The 18,246-nt window shown below is 43.7% G+C and overlaps 1 protein-coding gene across 1 annotated transcript in view; it reads left to right on the top strand.

Annotated features, from left to right (window-relative positions):
• The window catches only part of lrrcc1 (leucine rich repeat and coiled-coil centrosomal protein 1), a 185,088-nt gene that overhangs the window by 141,370 nt on the left and 25,472 nt on the right, over positions 1-18,246 (top strand). Inside the window, exons 13-15 of the mRNA XM_048528955.2 lie at positions 5,237-5,438; positions 9,382-9,567; positions 14,642-14,816. Of these exons, the coding sequence (XP_048384912.1) occupies positions 5,237-5,438; positions 9,382-9,567; positions 14,642-14,816 (563 nt within the window). The remainder of the gene's footprint in view (positions 1-5,236; positions 5,439-9,381; positions 9,568-14,641; positions 14,817-18,246) is intronic.

Consider the following 18,246-nt stretch of genomic DNA (forward strand, 5'->3'; position numbering starts at 1 on the left):
TCCTGGTCCAGGCTGACGAGGCAGGTGTCCACCCGCCTGCCCTGTATGTAGGCGATCGTATCCCTGATGAGCGCGAGGCTCTCAGCGATCTTCCTGCCCGGCACAGCACAGGTTTGGTCAGGGTGAATCACCGACTCCAGGACAGACCTGACCTGGTTGGCTATGACCTTGGCCAGGATTTTGTAGTCCACGTTCAAAAGTGAAATGGGACGCCAATTCTTAATTTCTTCCCTCTCCCCCTTCCTCTTGTAAATGAGGGTGATGATGTCCTTCCTCATGGACTTGCACATTTCCCCTGCCCCAAGCACACTATCGTACACCACCAGCAGGTCCTGGCCGACCAGGTCCCACAGAGCAGAATACAGCTCAACTGGTAAGCCGTCGCTCCCGGGAGTCCTATTCCTCTCCAAGGACTTGAGGGCTCTGGTCAGCTCGTCCAGGGATATCGGCCGGTCCAGCCACTCCCTCGTGCCGTCGTCTAAGACCTCTGTGATAGACAACAGGAACAACTCGGAGGCCACGCTGTCCGTGGGCTTCATGTCGTACAGTCCGGCATAGAAGGATCTGCTGATCCTCAAAATGTCGGGCCGAGACGACGTATCCGAGCCGTCGTCCTCCTTCAGCCGGCTAAGCACAGAGCTCTCTTTGTGCACCTTCTGAAAGAAGAAACGCGAGCACGTCTCGTCCTGCTCCACGGAGCGGACCCTGGACCGGAAGATTATCCTGGAGGCCTCCGTGGCGAAGAGCGAGTCTTGCTGGCCCCTCACCTCGCGGAGGTCCTCCGTGACATCGACCCCCATCAACTGCAGAAGGAGCAGGTTCTGCACCCTTTTCTGGAGTCGCGACAGCTTTCCCCGCCTCTCTTCCGAACACCCTTGAAGACAAAGAACCTCTTGATGTTCTCCTTCACAGTCTCCCACCAGTCGCCCGGAGACTCAAAGAGGGGTTTCACGATTCTCCAACTGGCGTACTCCCTCTTAAGCTCCTCGACGTTCTCTGGGGTCAACAGAGTCGTGTTGAGCTTCCATGTCCCCTTGCCGGCCGGCTGGTTGTCCTGTAAGTGACAGTCGGCCAGCAGGAGGCAGTGGTCAGAGAAGAACACTGGCTCGACGCCGGTGGACCTGACCGAGAACGCCCGTGACACAAACAAAAAGTCTATCCTTGAGCGAATAGACCCGTCTGGCCGCGACCAGGTGTACCTCCGCTGCGCTCCGTCTGCAGGGGTGCTGAAGACGTTGAGCAGCTTGGCATCCTTCACCGTGCCCATCAGGAATCTGGACGTGACGTCCAGTTGACTCCGCCCACCCGCTGGATCTTCCATCTGCATCGATGATGCAGTTGAAGTCTCCGCCCAGGATGACCGGCCTGGACGTAGCCAGCAGGGGTGGAAGCCGCTGCAGGACGCCCAACTGCTCACTCCGTACCGCTGGGGCGTACACGTTGATCAGCGTTCCTGTAGGTGACGTCAGCCACAAGGAGGCGCCCCCCCACCACCACCTCCTGAACTTGAGAGATGGTGAAGTCGTGCCCCCGCAGCAGAATAGCCAGGTCCGAGGAGCGACAATCGTTACCCCCCGACCAGATCGAAGGCCCACAGGTCCAGGCGCCGGACCATTTCCCGTACCTGCCGAGGTGCGGTATCCCGCACTCCTGCAGAAACAGGAGGTCCGCCTTGATGGTGGTCAGGTAGGCCAACGTGGATGCACATCTTGCGGTGGACTTGACACTGCGCACGTTAATGCTCGCAACTCATACCTCCATTGTGGGCAGTGACCGCAGTACCCTCCCCAAGTCCGAGGTCCAGCCCCTCCATCTCTCCCTTCATGCCCATTGCCCGGGCTAACTGCTGGACGCTCTCCAGGCTGAGGAAACCGTCCGTGCTGCCTTCCGGGTGGCATCGCCCCGTTGGGGGTATGGAGGCAGGAGAGTCCGGCTCTGAGTCAGGCTGGGGACGCCCTGTTTCCTCCTTCCCGCCTGCAAGTTCCGGGGGGCCTTCCAGTGCCCCAGCGGCGCGTGGCTGGGTGCCGGAGGGAGCCTCAGGACGCCTCCCGTCACCTGGAAGCATGGTGCTGCTTTCCTTCTCCCTTGAGATCTTTAACTTCTGCTTCGGGCGGGCCCTCTCCAAATCCCCCTCGTCAAAGGAGCTCTTATAGCCCCCCTGTAGCTACCTCTTCCCCCCGATGGTTGCGATTCCTGGGCCCGCCAACACACCTTCCTCCTCGCTTTCCGGACTGTCGTCCACTCCCCTGGGTCGCATTGCCCCTGCCGGCGACCTGGGCATAGATGGTCCCCCGCTGCAGGCATGCCCTGTAGAGGTGGCCCGCTTCCCCGCAAAGGTTGCAGCTTTTCTCTTGTGGGCAATCCTTTGCAAGGTGTCCCTCCTCCCTGCAGATGGTGGCTTTGCAGTCGGCCGCCACGTGACCTGACCTACCACAGGCATGGCAGACTTTAGGTAGCCCTTGCTCCCGCCGATCGCGAAGCTGGACGGTGGGTATAGACATTCCCGTCCGCGCCCATCCTCAGCGTCACCTTGCCCTGCCTCTTACTCATCCAGATGCCAAAGGAGTCCATGATGTCAGTTAGGTCCCCTTCCACCTTCACGTACCTTCCGAGGAAGGTCAGGACATCAACTGCTGGCACATGTGGATTGTACATATGTACAGTCACCATACGGCTCCTCTGCACTGGCATCACAAACAGCGGTCAATACAGAGAGGGGGCCCTCACCTCCTTTCTCCTTGAAAACCTCCAGGAAGCGCTCACAAAGCTTGGCACTCCTGAAGGTCACGTCGTAAAAACCTCCTCCGGGGAAATCCTGCAGGCAGTAAATGTCCGCAGCAGCGAACTCACAACAGTCCAACAGGACCCTCTTCACGAAGATGGTGCGGTCCACAGGTGCACCTTCATCCACCTTCTTTACGGAAACACGGATGGTGTTCCAGACCCCCTGACCTGGGGCACGAGCACTTGCCACAGCCATCGTTGCAGGTTGGCTGCTCCCCCGAACCAGCGTTAGGCCGAAGCCAGCATTAAGATCCACTGGTCGCAAGGGTGCACAGCCAACCCGACATTCCTCCTTTCACCTCCAAGACAGCACTCTCCTCTTCTCGGTCCACAAGAGAGTGGGTCTTTATTTTGTTCCAGATGTAAGCTGGTTCACTGAGCTTGAAGGTTTGTTTCCCAGATGTTTTGTCACCCTTCTAGGTAACATCATCAGTGAGCCTCCAACAAAGCACTGGTGTTATGTCCCGCTTTCTATTTATATGTTTAGGTTTCCTTGGGTTGGTGATGTCATTTCCTGTTCTTTTTCTCAGAGGAAGGTAGATCAATGGTTGGAATCCAACCGGAACTCCATCACAAACACATTGATTTGGAGCCAAAGTGTTTGCTGATGGAGTTCCGGTTGGATTCCAACCATTGATCTACCATCCTCTGAGAAAAAGAACAGGAAATGACATCACCAACACAGGAAATGACATCAACTCAAGGAAACCTAAACATATAAATAGAAAGCGGGACATAACACCAGCGCTTTGTTGGAGGCTCACTGATGATGTTACCTAGAATGGTGATGAAACGTCTGAAAACTAACCTTCCAGCTCAGCAAGCAAACTCACATCCAAAGTTGACTATATTTTCCAGATTTGCGCGAGCAGGAATAGACACTAAGCCAGTTAACATATGAGTTAACCAAGGTAAGGGAGCCATGATGTGGAGGTGCTGGTGTTGGATTGGGGTGAACAAAGTCAGAAGTCACATTACTCCAGGTTATAGTCCACAAGGTGTATTTGAAATCTCGCAGCTTTTAGAGCACAGCCCCTTCATCAATTACAGGGAGACAGCAGGGCACACAGACAGAATTTATGGACAAAGTGATCAAAAGGTCATACAACTGATGTGAGTGGACTGTCAGGTAATAAGCCTGTGCAGGTGATCAAGAGTGTCAGATGGTGAATAAAATGTTTGTGAAGTCAATGCCAGTGCTGTGCTGTCATGTCAATCTGGCAGAGTAAAACTGCTCCTTAGAGATGGTCCCTTGTCCTCTCCAGCAAAAATATAATTAATATAAAAGTACAAAATCCTTGTATAATAAACCCTTAGCTCTTCTCTGGAAAAAGATAACTTTAGGCATGTTCTAAATTTTTTAAAGTGTCTTCCTTGCAACTGTCATGGTTCTGGAATAGGTGTTGGAAAACTAATCATATGCTGGATAATTCACCATTTACTGAATTTACATCTTGCCTTTTTGCTCTGGATATATTCAATTTTGTGGTTGGTCTTAGCTTTTTTTCTGCAAAAGTACAATGTTTGGGTGGCTGACCTTAGTAAGAACTAGATTTCTCTAAAAGATTATTTCTTTTAAAGAGCAAATTAGTTCCAGTAACTGAAGATGTAACCATGGTACCTTGGAAGTTAACAATAGTAAAGCAAAGAAATTAATCAGGAAGAGAGTCATCAGGAGTAAATTAGCATGTTTTCTATTTTCAAGCAGTTCCTGTTTAAAACAAGCTGGCTACAGGAAACATTTCTTTCAAGGAGAATTTAGTTGAACTTCTGTAAGTTGAGAGTGTTTAAATCTCTTGATAACTAAAGGATTCTACTGTCAATGAGTTAGTCTTCTGACATTGCCAGGGTTTGAAAAGAAAGGTTTCCTTACCGAAAGGCTGCAGTCTTTAAAAACGTTACTAACAGGAGAGCTCTAATCCAAGGTGGCTATGCTTAATAATATTAGTGGTGTATTGTTTGGACTCAAAGTCCACAACTCTTGGCCAGTTGCAGGGGATTTGAAGGAAAGATGCTACTGCAAGTAACATTATAAAATACAATATATCTCAATATAAACAAATCTATACAGATCTTTGAATGGAATTTAGACAGGTATTTAATCTTCCAATTCCTGATGATTTTCTGGGGTGTGTCAAATGGGTGTAGAAATAAACTTGAGTAAAAATTTAGTGTGTTCATTTTACTGTTAAAATATTTGAGGAAAAAGTGCCGTTATTAATTTTATTGTTAATTCGTTTTTGTGTAATAAAATTGTTTAGTTTTAAAATGCGAGCCACTAAAATACCTGGGTTTTTGGATTCCCGATGTAATTTCAAAATAAATCAGAACAAAATGTTTCTGGTCTCTACCAATCATAACAATAGTTTAGCTTCATTTTAGTTCAAGTAGATTTGAAAAATGTCATTATTGGTAATGTAAAATGGTTAAAGCAGAAGCATCTATCCAATAGGAAAGAAGTGGAATCTAGAGTTACTTTGACTGGACCAGAATTTCAAGCTGCTTTGTCCAGAGAGGTGGCAAAAGAAGAGGAGAAATATGCTCAGCGATTGAAAAGGTATCAAGAAAAAATTGACCTATTAAATCAGCAGTATGTGTCTTTGGAGGATGAATTTCGCATGGCTCTGACAATTGAAGCAAACCGATTTAAAGAGGTAATTAATGATCAAAATATTTTCATGGAAATTCTCTACAGTCTATTAGAATAAGTTTAATTTGATTTAATATTTGTGGTGACTATGATCACTGAAGGTCAAACATATTTATATCTGTTTCAGATAATTAAGTACATTATTTTGTTATGTATTTTGGTTAAATCTTTGGCTGTGACCAGATTTTGTAAAGTTGTACATCTGATGTATTTCACAGACATTATTTCAACTCTATTTATAATTAATGAAGCGCTGACATCAAGTCAAGTTGCTGCACACAGCGCTGACTTAATATTCATTAAACTATTAGAAAAGCGGACAAACTTAGAGTTCACATAGATGAATCTTTAAAGTCATGATGACAAGTTGTGCAATAAAATGCATGCAAGAAATTTTACTGGCAAGTACATGCAGTGCAAAACTGAAGAATTATTGCTAAACCTATCATAAATCATTACTTAGACTGTAGTTTAAAATAAAAATGCTGGTTTTGGGTATCCTAATGCATAAAGAGATCATAGCCATTGAAGAAAACTGAAGAAATTTAGTTCAGGTATCACCTTACAAGTTTGTGGAATATAGGGAAGGTGAAGGTATGGCAGTGATGTCATTGGACTAGTAATCCACAATCCCAGATTAAGGTTTTGAGGATATGGATTCAAATCCCAACATGGCAAATGGTGAAATTTGATTTCAATAATAAGCTAGGCCAATGAAGTCTGTGTTATTCTCAAACTTGTATATTCACTTCCCTCCACCAAACCAATCTGTCTACTCAGATAACCATCCCACCGGACTCTGCATTCAAAGGATCATTCTCCACCATTTCAGACAACCCAGCAGAATGCCACCACCAAACATGTTTCGCCTCACTCCCCATCTACATTGTGCAAGGATTGTTCCCTCCAGGACAACCAAGTCTATTCATCGGCCATTAGCATAACCCTCCCTGCCACCCCTTCCCACGACACCTTCCTATGCAAATGCAGAAGGTGAAATACCTGCCCTTCACCACCTCCCTGCCCACCGTTCAAGGGCCTAAACAGGGTTTCCAGATGAAGCAGCATTTCACCTGTACCTCCTCCAATCTTGTGTATTGTATTCACTGCACCCAGTGAGGCCTACTTTACAGTAGAGAATCCGGACACAGACTGGGTGACCGCTTTGTAGAAGACCTTCGATCTGTGCACAAACATGACCCCGACTTTCCATAGCCAGTAATTCTAACACTGTCCTGCTTGCGTGCCCACTTGTCTGTCCTCGGCATGCTGTAGTACTTCAGTGAATCACAGTGGAGGAACAACATCTCGTTTTCAGACTAGGCATCTTACAGCCTTCTGGACTTAATGTCAGCAACTTCAAATTGTGAACCAACTCCCATTCCTTCCCTTTCTTTTAGCTTTACTTGCTATATTCTCTGTCACCACGTTCTCTCTCCTCTCCCTCCAGTCAGTGGGACTGTCTGTCATTTCCGGTTTGGCAGATAGACACACCATTGTTCTGCCATTCTCTCATTCCAATCACTTAATCTGAACTGTCGACATCCTTTCTCCCCCAGCACTCTACACTCCACACCCCTGCAACTACAGCATTATTGCTGCCCCTGCTTCACTTCAGCTCTGATGAAGGGCCGTTTAGACTCGAAACATTAGCTTGCTGTCTGTCCTTGAATGCTGCCTGACCTGCTGTGAAATTCAGCATTTTGTTGTTTTAAGTGCGGATTCCAGCATCTGCAGTAATTTGCTTCTCTATGAAAATGTTCGTCGGTTTGGAAGGTGCCGTCTCAGGATCTTTGGCAAATTTCTGCAGTGTATCTTATAGATAGTACACACTGCTGCAGTTGAACGTTGGTGAAGAGGAAGAGGACTTTTGTGGGTATTGGTACCAGTCAAGTGAGCTGCTGTGGCCTGGGATGGTGTCAGTCGTCTTGGGTGTTGTTGGAGCTGCACTCATCCAAACAAGTGGGGAATATTCCATCACTCTCCTGGCTTGTGCCTTTTAAATGGCGGACAGGCTTTGGGGAGTTGCGAGCTGAGCTACATACTTCAATGTTCCTAGACTCGGACCTGTTCTTCTAGCTGCCACGTTTGGATAGTGAGTCTAGTTCAGTTTCTGGTAAATGGTAACCTCCATAATGTTGATAGTGGGGAACTCCGTGATGAACTTCCCTGTCATGGCTGTGGTTAGATTTTCTTTTATTGGAGATAGTCATTGCCGAGCATTTGTTGATGTGTATGTTACTTGCCACTTCAGTCCAAGCCTTGCTATTGTTCAGGTCTTATTACATTTGGACATGGACTGCTTCAGTGCTTGAAGAGTTGTGAATGGTTCTGAACATTGTGCAATCATCAGCGAACATCCCTACTTCTGAACTTCTGATAGAAGGAAGGTCATTGATGAAGCAGCTGAAAATGGTTAGGCTTAGGACACTACCCTGAAGAACTCCTGCAGAGATGTCCCTATTCCCTCCCTAAATGAGGTGCTAATGAGAAATTTATTGCTGAGCATCAGCTGCATGATAGTGCCGTCGATGACACCTTTTCATCACTTTACCGTTGACCAATAATAGACTGATGGGACAGAATTGGCCTGGTAGGATTTGTCCTGTTTTTCATGTACAGGACATAGCTGGGCAATTTTCCACGTAGTCTGGTAGATACCAGTGTTGGAGCTGTTCTGGAGCATTACTATTGCCAGAATGTCAGGGCCATAGCCTTTGCAGCATCCGGTGCTCCAACCAATTGTTGATATCATATGGAGTGAATCGAAGTGGCTGAAGTCTGGCATTTCCGATGCTGGAAACCATAGTAGGAGGCTGTGATGGATCATCCGCTCAACGCTTCTGACTGAAGATTGTTTTGAATGCTTCACCCTTATCTATTGCGCTGATGTGCTGAGCTCCTCCATCATTGCTAATTTGGATTAGTGGATCCTCCTTCTCTAGTGAGTTGCTTTTTGTTCACCGCTATTCATGACTGGATGCAGCAGGACTGCAGGGTTTATATCTGAATTGTGGATCACTTAGCTCTGTATATCACTTGCTGCTTATTTTTTTTTGTCATTTCAAATGGTTTTGATTTATATCTTCATGTTGACATCGCATTCTTAGGATTGCCTGGCGCTGCTCCTACCATGCCCTACTGCACCCTTCATTGTTATGTTAATGCTAGAGTGGGAGATGTGCTTGGCCATGAGGTTGCAGATTGTGTTGATGTTGCTTAACTAGTTTGTGAGTCAGCTCTCCCGATTTTAGCATGAGCCAAAATTTTGGCAGTTTGCAAGGGGATTTTTTTTGCCACTGTTGTTTCCAGTGCCTGTGTCGATGCCAGGGTACCCATTCGGCTTTGTTTCTCTATTTTGTGACTCTCTCATAATTGAGGTAGCTGACTGGTTTACTGTGCCATTTCAGAGAGTAACCTTCTGAGTCTGGAGGTACATGTAGGCCAAACAAAGCAACCATGGCTTTCTTTGCAGTAAGGATATTAGCAAACCAGATGGGCTTTTCCAAAAATAAAGTGTTTTCCTAGTTATTGTTAGACTGTTAATTCCAGGTATTTATTGAATTCAAATTTCACTATCTTATCAAATTCCACACATCCTCAAAGGATTACTAGTCTAGCTCAATTAATAGCAAGGTTAACAGTCAAAATACCAGTCATCATATACCTCAGCCATTGCCACTCCTGGTTATCTGGTTAATGTTATGTTTATCTGTGAAAATTTACATATGTAAATTGGTTGCTATTTTTCCGACACTACAATAATGAATCTCCTTTAAAAAGAAGTTAATTACCTGTCAAACACTTTAGAATATCCTTCGGTTGTAAATGACACTTTATAAAGGTGTGTGTTGCTTTTATAGAATAGTGTTGTGTGTAAGTACAATTAATATTACTTTTTTTAATGTTTAATCTGTAATAATGTATTTTTGTAAAAACTCACACAGGTAAAAAGTGGGTTTGATCATGTGACATCAGATCTAGCAAGCACCAAGCAGGTTCTTGCTCAGACACAGCAGAAGGAAAAACAGTCAGGAACTTTGGTTCAGGAATTAACCACCATGGTGAAAGAGCAGAAAGCTAAGATAGCAGAACTGGCAAAATCCAAGCGGGAAACTATTTCAGAGCTGAAGGTAACTAATAATTAATAGTTGTTCTTTACATAATATCATATACTGTTTGCGTGATAACTGTTCTATCCACTTTTGGATAAAGTGGATAGACATTTGCGGGATATTTTCAAACCCAGATGCCAGTATGCCACTTTTACATCTACATGTTCTAACCTACTTGAAGCAAGTGTGATTATTATTGCGATAGTAATTGCTGAAGCTTGGTCAACAATGGAGCTGAAACTACTGTAAAGAAATTTATGGTCCTGAAATCTCATTTTTCCTTTGTCCCACAATTTTTCTCATGAATTACAAATGATGTAACAACACACTTGCTTTCCACACCATTCCCCACTTATCACAAGTTGCTCTTTTGCCTTTTTCCTTGTATATTGGCAACCTGCTTCAAGATGGAGGTTTCCCACATCTGTCTCCCTTACTGAAAATGTTATCCCTGTGGTGAAATTATAAAACACTCCCAAAAGCTGCTTCTTGTCTTTACTATTTCTTGTGTTTCTCCATGCTAATTCTACAACTTGATCTCCTGAAACAAGGTTGTCTCTCTCCATTGTATCAATGTAACATTTAATAACAGAGCTGCACCCTCATGTTCTAGCTTCCTGAGTTCGTTAAATGTCTTATACTGTCACATATTCAGAAGGACATATTCTCATCTTGCGGCCAGGTAGCTAGCAGATGGGATATGTTTATTTCCATTTGCTCTGTCAGTTCCTCTGTTTTTGTTATGAATGTGACGCGTATCCAGATACAGAGTGTACAGTTCTGTTTTTTTTTCTTATCTCTAGCCTTAGCTACCAGTGTTCTGGCAATCTTAGGTTTTTGTGTTCTGCTCCTGCCTCTTATAATCTAATCGCCATTTTCCTTATTCCTACCTTGCTGTCTTAGTTTGACGTTTCTGTTAAATTTAGCACATTTCCCCAAACTTGAGCTTGAACTGATACTGTCATGGGCAGATATATTCGTGGCAGGCAGATTTGTGAGGATGAAGTCACATTATGTTTTCACTCTTACTGGAGCCTTCACGGCCTGCAGGAGATCCAGTCCAGCAGCTATATCCTTAAGGACCAAAGCCACTTGACCAGACGTGCTACTTTTGAGCCACTCGGTGATGAACAATAAAGCCCATGACCCAGAGTATATTCCGTGCCCTTGCCACTGTCACAGCACAGTCCTTGTGGAGATGAAGTCCCACCGCAGCTTTCAGTCTCAGCATTAACATGACACTCAGATGACCGACTTCACCCTCTCGTGTCTAGGTGTTTACCACCATCTTCCCCAGCCCCATTTCCCCCTGAACCTTTGCAAACACAGGCAACAGGATGATCTTAGCCCATGACCTCAAGCAACCCAGCCTGCCAACAATGGCCCTTAACTGCCCAAATCGCTGATCGGTGGATTCGTTTCTTGTCAGTAACTCCCACACCTACACTCCAGATGGTTGAGAAAAGCGAAGAAGATGCAGAAAATTGAATTCAACATTGATATTGGCATTGCAGAGCACCTTGCCCAGTTTTACCACTCCTCTTTCCATAGCCCATGTTGCTCAGAGCCTGATAAGATTCTGCCCAAAATGTTAACTCTGTTTGTCCCTCCGTGCATACTGAGCTTTTGCACTGCTTTCTGTTTTTATTTTTGTTTTTCCACAGTGTCTTATTTTTATCAAGGTGCAAGTAATTTTCTGAAAGGAAAGAATGGTTGTCCTTATGTGAAGGATGACAGTTTGCAAAATATGACATTCAGGAGTGCAATTTTCAATGCTATAACATTTTGCTTATCTTGAGCAGAATTCGGTGTATAACATTACCTTGAAGAGAATTTAATGTATAACATTGTTCATATCAGATCAGAACTAAACTGTTCCCTTGAGATGGCTAATGAAGAATCATGGGTTAAGATTTAGCTTGGTTCATAATTATTAATCAATTGATGAACTGTAAAGCAATTTAGCCAACAACCTTGCAGTACAAGCTACAAACATACACAAGGTCACATCACTGCTACTGCTAGTAATTTATCTTCTAACTCCTATATGCACACTGAACACCTGGTTATAGACATTAAATACAGAATCTTTAAATGGTAACTAGAACTTTAATTAGCATTCACAGTCTCATTATCATGTTTCATTTTTCCAGTAATTATGCCACTATTTATATGAATTACACAACATATATAGTAGTAATGCTGAATAAAAGCTGCAAATCACCATAAAGATCTACTGATGATCATCCCTCAAATTAATTATATCATTATGGGTTTTGAAAAGTGCTCGGTTACGTTAAATTACCCTGGAAAAGGAGGGTATCCAGAAAATTTGAAAAGTAAGTGAAGTTAGCCATTTTATGTCACTACTATACAATAGCAACACAGGTGGTTTTCACTACCAACAGAAAGCTGCTGTCAAACCAGAAAGACATTCTGCGTATCAGATAAATGTGGAATATGGTCTATGAATTTCATTGCCAGTATGATGCCATGTATTTCTGAATCGAGCAGGTTCAAAGGGCTAAATGATCCTATTTTCTATGTTAAGTGCAAACTAAAGAGACTGGCAGACCATATTAAACAGTTTACCCCTTCAACTGTTCACAACAAGCAAGGTACTGAATCATCCCAAACCAGCTGTGTTTTGCACAATATGTCCAAAAAATAGATGTTATTCTGTAATTTGAATGTGCTAAATAAAATACAAAAAATTAAACTGACAATTGATTTCGGATTGTGGGGGTACTTGTGTGTACTGGAAGCCACATTATATTAATATACAGTACACTGTTTTGATAGCCATCTCTGCTGCAGCAACATCTGCTTCCTTATTGTTCGGAATTAGTGTCAGTAGACTCAAAGTATTAACTTGTTTTCTGTCCAAAGATGCTGTCAGACAAGCTGGGTTTCTCCAGTATTTTCTGTTTTTGCTGTTTTCCCTAATTGCCAGTGCCTGTCTGACTGAATATGTTGTTCTCAGACACCGCCTACTTAACCTAGAGAGCACACAGCTATTCATATGCTCACATTCTGCAGGTGCAGGCCTGGCAGTGGCTACCAATAATGGTGATGCTTCTGAGTTGCCAACCCTGAGTTGGGCTGAAACTGTTGGGAGTGTGCCATTGACCTTGTTGGGACATCAGCTACCAGTGGTAAATAGAGCCTCATAATTACACTCCTAATCTCCGACAGTGAGGTTCTTTCGCTTCCACATTTTGCTTCAGCAATGGCACTTTCGTTGGTTATATGGAATTTGATCAATGGAACTTGGTTCCGATACTTTGAATTGGTTAGTATAAGTAGTTTAGACTATTTGATCTGATATTCATAGCAAAATGTAACTTTCATTTAAGCAAACCAAATCTCCTTAGCACCGGACCATGCAATCTACTGGTGGCATTCTGGCAAAGTTTGCCGATGGTACGAAGATAGGTGGACAGGCAGGTAGTACTGAGGAGGTGGGGAAGCTGCAGAAAGATTTAGACAGTTTAGGAGAGTGGTCCAGGAAATGGCTGATGAAATTCAATGTGAGCAAATGTGAGGTTTTGCACTCTGGAAAAAAGAATACAGGCATGGACTATTTTCTGAATGGTGAGAAAATTCGTAAAGCAGAAGTACAAAGGGATCTGGGAGTGCTGGTCCAGGATTCTGTAAAAGTTAACTTGCAGGTAGAGTCCATAATTAAGAAAGCGAACGTAATGTTGCCGTTTATCTCAAGAGGGTTGGAATGTAAAAGCAGCGATGTGCTTCTGAGACTTTATAAAGCTCTAGTTAGGCACCATTTAGAATACTGTGTCCAATTTTGGACCCCACACCTCAGGAAGGACATACTAACCCTGGAGCGTGTCCAGCGGAGATTCACACGGATGATCCCTGGAATGGTAGGTTTAACGTATGATGAACAGCTAAGGATCCTGGGATTGTACTCATTAGAGTTTAGAAGGTTGAGGGGAGATCTAATAGAAACTTACAAGATAATGTATGGCTTAAAAGGGGTGGATGCTAGGAAGTTGTTTCCGTTAGGCGGGGAGACTAGGACCTGTGGGCACAGCCTTAAAATTAGAGGGGGTAAATTTAAAACAGAAATGAGACGACATTTCTTCAGCCAGAGAGTGGTGGGCTTGTGGAATTCATTGCCATGGAGTGCAGTGGAGGCCGGGACGTTAGATGCCTTGAAGGCAGGGGTCGACAAATTCTTGATCTCACAAGGAATCAAGGGCTATGGGGAGAGTGCAGGGAAGTGGAGTTGAAATGCCCACCAGCCATGATTTAAATGGCGGAGTGGACTTGATGGGCCAAATGGCCTTACTTCCACTCCTATGTCTTATGATCTCATGATCTAATACCTGATATGCCTGAGATGGACAGTTATTACTTTTTTTCGTATGTGATTATTTTCTCCAGTTTCCAGGATGAGACAGTAGCCAAAAATGGTCGAGATCAGCCAAAAATGGTAACAACTGGTACATTTGAGAATGTTGTCTGGAACAGTTAGTGTATGATCTAATGTGGTCCAGGCAGATTTCCATTGTTCACCTCCTGTAATTGTTAATGTTTGATTCAACATTTGAACTCCAGTGTACTTGCTTCAGTGTGATTCAAACACGGATATTGCAGCCTGAGAAAAAATGCTTGTATATAATCATGTTAATGATAATTTGGAAAGAAAACTCCATTGCTTTAAGGCATTTTGTTTCTTTTTGATCAGCATTTTAGGGGTTCATTGCCAGTTAGTAAACAGTTAGCTTACAATGTAAAGAGTGAATTTCTATGGTATTTCCCAGCTCTTAATTTAATTAAACGAACAGTATAAAAGTTGTTACAGAGATAGTAGGAACTGCCGATGCTGGAGAATCTGAGATAACATGATGTGAAGCTGGATGAACACAGCAGGCCAAGCAGCATCAGAAGAGGAGTCCCGACTAGAAACATAAAGCTTTCTTGCTCCTCTGATGCTGCTCGGCCTGCTGTGTTCATCCAGCTTCACACAATGTTATCTCTATAAAAGTTGTATTAACATCTGCAGGAATTACCTTACACAAGGTTATTCTACATGCGTTGACTGTTGAAATTTTCATTTACAATATAGAGCCGGTTGAGGGCACTGGAACACATAGCTGAGGAAGAGAAGAAGAAAACAGTTCAGATTGAACTACTTAAGCAGGAGAAGTCTAGACTGATTTCACAGCTAACTGCTCAGGAGTCTGTGATTGATGGCATGCGGGCTGAGAAAAGAATATGGGGACAGGAGTTAGCGCACCAAGGTAAAACTGTTTTATTTACCTGCATTGGCTGAAAAAACATTCCAATGCCTACTTTCGTACACTTAATTTCAAATCCAATTCAAAATTCAAGTCCAAATTCAGTCCAAACTCAAGTGTGAACTTGAAGAGTTAATGGCACAGTGATTTTCCAGTAATCCAACTAATAATGACTTTGCATTATCATTGCAGTCATGAGAAACAGGAAAAGTAGGCTTGAAACCGCGAAGAATTGTGTTAAATACTGTAAAGCATCAAAATTTAATGAGGATTTGGAATGATAAAAAAATTACAGAAACCTTAAGAATATTGGGTTCAGTCTGGTTGCACTGTGGGCTAATTGGTAATCAGACCAATAGAATGTACAGTGTTGGGTACACAATGCTTTAACCTGCTGAATGACTGAAGAATATTGTAACCAGAAAGCACCAGGAGCTAATGGCAAAGGCATGTAACTTTCACTTGAAGGTCAGTTTTATTCAGTTTCTTATGCTACTATTTCTTCATTCTAATAACCATAGTTTCCTCCTCCCCCTTTTTTTGTTGGAACGCTGCCTGCTTTTAATGGGTGTTTGTGGAATGCTACTTGCTGTATCATTGAATATAATTGTGTCATTATATTCGCTGACTGATTGTGAAGGAGGATTTCAGAGAGAAGTGTACTGGATCATAAGCAGTTGCATCAGAGTTTAGAAATTGCTGAGTGTGTAGGTGTGTAGTACAAGTGTCAAAGCAATATAAAATCAAATTTATACTTAACAGCACTGATGGACCGCCCACTGCTTCTGTTGGACAACCCCCTTGATTAGAAAACAAGAACAGTGTGTGCTGGAAAAACTCAGCAGGACTGGCAGCATCTGTAGAGAAAAATATAGAAGTTAACCTTTTGAGAACCCCCTGCAGTAACTCTTTGTCAGAATTGAAAATAACTGGAAAAGGGTATTATTTATGCTGATGACAGGGTGGGGGAGTGAATAAAATATGTGGGAGATGGAGTCCAGGAGAGGGAAAGGGGGATAGGCAAACAGGATAGCTGGTGATAATTGCTAGGTAGGATGCTAATGAGAAATGTGAATAGTTGAAACTGAGTCGGCTGTGCAGGGGAAGAACCCACCCAATGCTGAGACTAGTGATGTGGGTGACGAGTAACCAACATGCAGAAGTATGATCACATTCTGATATTGTTAAACTCAATGTTGAGTCCTAAACACTGTAAGATGCCTAGGCAGAAGATGAATTGATGTTCCTCCAGCTTGCATTGAGCCTTGCTGGTGCACTACAGCGGCCTAAAACAGAAATGTTGGCATGGGAGCACTGTGGTATGCTAAAGGAGCAGGCAATTAGAAGCTCAGGATGCTTTAATTACAGACGGAGTCTAGATGTTTGGCAAAGTGGTCACTCAGTGTGTGTTTTGTCTCGCCAGTGTACAGGAGATGACTTTGTAAGCTGTGAATCCTGTAGACTAGATTGAATGAAGTGCAGGTAAATCACCGCTTCACCTAGAAGGTGTGTCTGGGGCCTTGGACAGTCAGGAGGGAGGAATTGAATGGCAGATGTTATACCTTCAGCAATTGCATAGGAAGGTACCATGGAATGTGGGGAGATGTTGGGAGTGGAGAGGGCCAGATCAGTCTGCCTGAAAGGGGCAGTCCCTGAGGAATGTTGACAAGGGAGAGGAGGGGAATATATTTGGTTGTGGTATCCTGCTGGAGATGACAGAAATGGCAGCTTTATCTTCCTTTTTGGTATGAAGACCTGAGGGTGGGGGGGTGGAAAGTGAAGACCAGGGGAACCCTATTAGCAGAGGAGGGAAGGGAAGGGTGATGGCAGAAGTGCAGGAAATGGTCAGATATGGCTAAGCATCCTGCCAACCACAGTGGCAAGAATCCTTGATTGAGGAAAAAAGTGGACATTTATGAGGCCCTCCAGCAAAAGGTGGCATCGTCAGAACAGATGTGATGGAGAAACTGGAGAATGGGATTGAGTCCTTGCAGGAAGCAGGTTGTGAGGATGTATATTTGAGCTAACTGTGAGTCACTGGGTTTGTAGTGGATATCAGTGGCTAGCCTATCCCAAGAAACACAAACACAGATGTCAAGGAAGGGAAGGGAGAATTTAGAAATGGACCAGGTGTAGGTGAAAGCTGATGGAAACTGGAAGCAAAATTGATAAATTCTTCCAATTCTAGATGAAGAGAAGAAAGAGGATAAGCAAATAAATGAGCTCCATCTCTATGTATTCTAATCCACTTTCTCCATCACTCCACCCATTATGAGCACAAATATCACCCTTTCCCAGCTATTTTCAGTTCTGACAAAGGGTCAGTAAACTCGAAACATTATCTCTTCTTTTGCTGTCCACAAATGCTGCCAGACCTCTGTGTACCTCCAATGCTTTGTTTTGGTTTCAGATTTTTAGCATCAACAGTTCTTCATGTTATCCCTATCATTTAAAATGTCTAACAGCCTGGCTCGCCATTCAGCCGTTAATGCCCAAGAATGCTACATTTTGGAAAGTCTGTTTCCTGATATGGCATGATGGAGGAAGCCACACACTAAGATAAATTCTCATACCTTTCCATTTTTCCCTGGTAAGAGTCACGAGTTGGCTGGTCATGCAACTAAACATTATTGAATGAAAATACAATGTTCTAACCTAAACTCCCATGAGCATTTTAGAACACCAGTACAGAAATTAATTAAAACAACTATTTTTCCCTAAACGGAGTGGTATGATAACTACCATCAACAGAACCATGATATTAATTCCTTTGTAGAGATGTGTGTCTCTTGGAAATGTGATTGAAAGTTACCTGAGTAAACTTAAATATAAATCATCAAATATTATATCAAACATGGCTGCTTATGTGCAGGTGGAATATTAGAAAAATTGGGCTGAATTTTAGGAGACCTGAGTTTCAGTTTGAAGTGTCTTTTCTATATCTTTTTCACACTTGATGGAAAATACTAGGGTCACTAAACCCTAAAATTTTTTTTATATAACGAAATGATTTACTCATTGCATAACTAGTCATCGTCATACTGATCCAGAGCGGTTGCTCAAACACATTCAATGAATTCTCCCTGCACAGCATGGGTGCTCATTTGATTTAACTAGTCTATATGTAGATTTAAAGACTACCATGAGTACTACATGCACATTGCGGGTGGAACGGTGACTCAGTGGTTTGCACTGCTGCCTCGCAGGGGCAAGGACCCAGGTCTGATTCAACACTCTGGCGACTGTCTGTATGAAGTTTGCACGTTGTCTCCATGATCACGTGGGTTTCCTCCAGGTGCTCCGGTTTCCTCCCACAGTCTAAAGATGTGCAAGCTAGGTGGATTGGCTGTGCTAAATTGCCCATAGTGTTCAGGGTTGTGTAGATGAGGTGGGTTGTAGGGGGATGGCTCTGGGTGGGATGCTCTGAGGGTCA

This window comes from Stegostoma tigrinum, chromosome 5 (genome assembly GCF_030684315.1).
Source record: "Stegostoma tigrinum isolate sSteTig4 chromosome 5, sSteTig4.hap1, whole genome shotgun sequence".
NCBI classification, from domain to species: domain Eukaryota; kingdom Metazoa; phylum Chordata; class Chondrichthyes; order Orectolobiformes; family Stegostomatidae; genus Stegostoma; species Stegostoma tigrinum.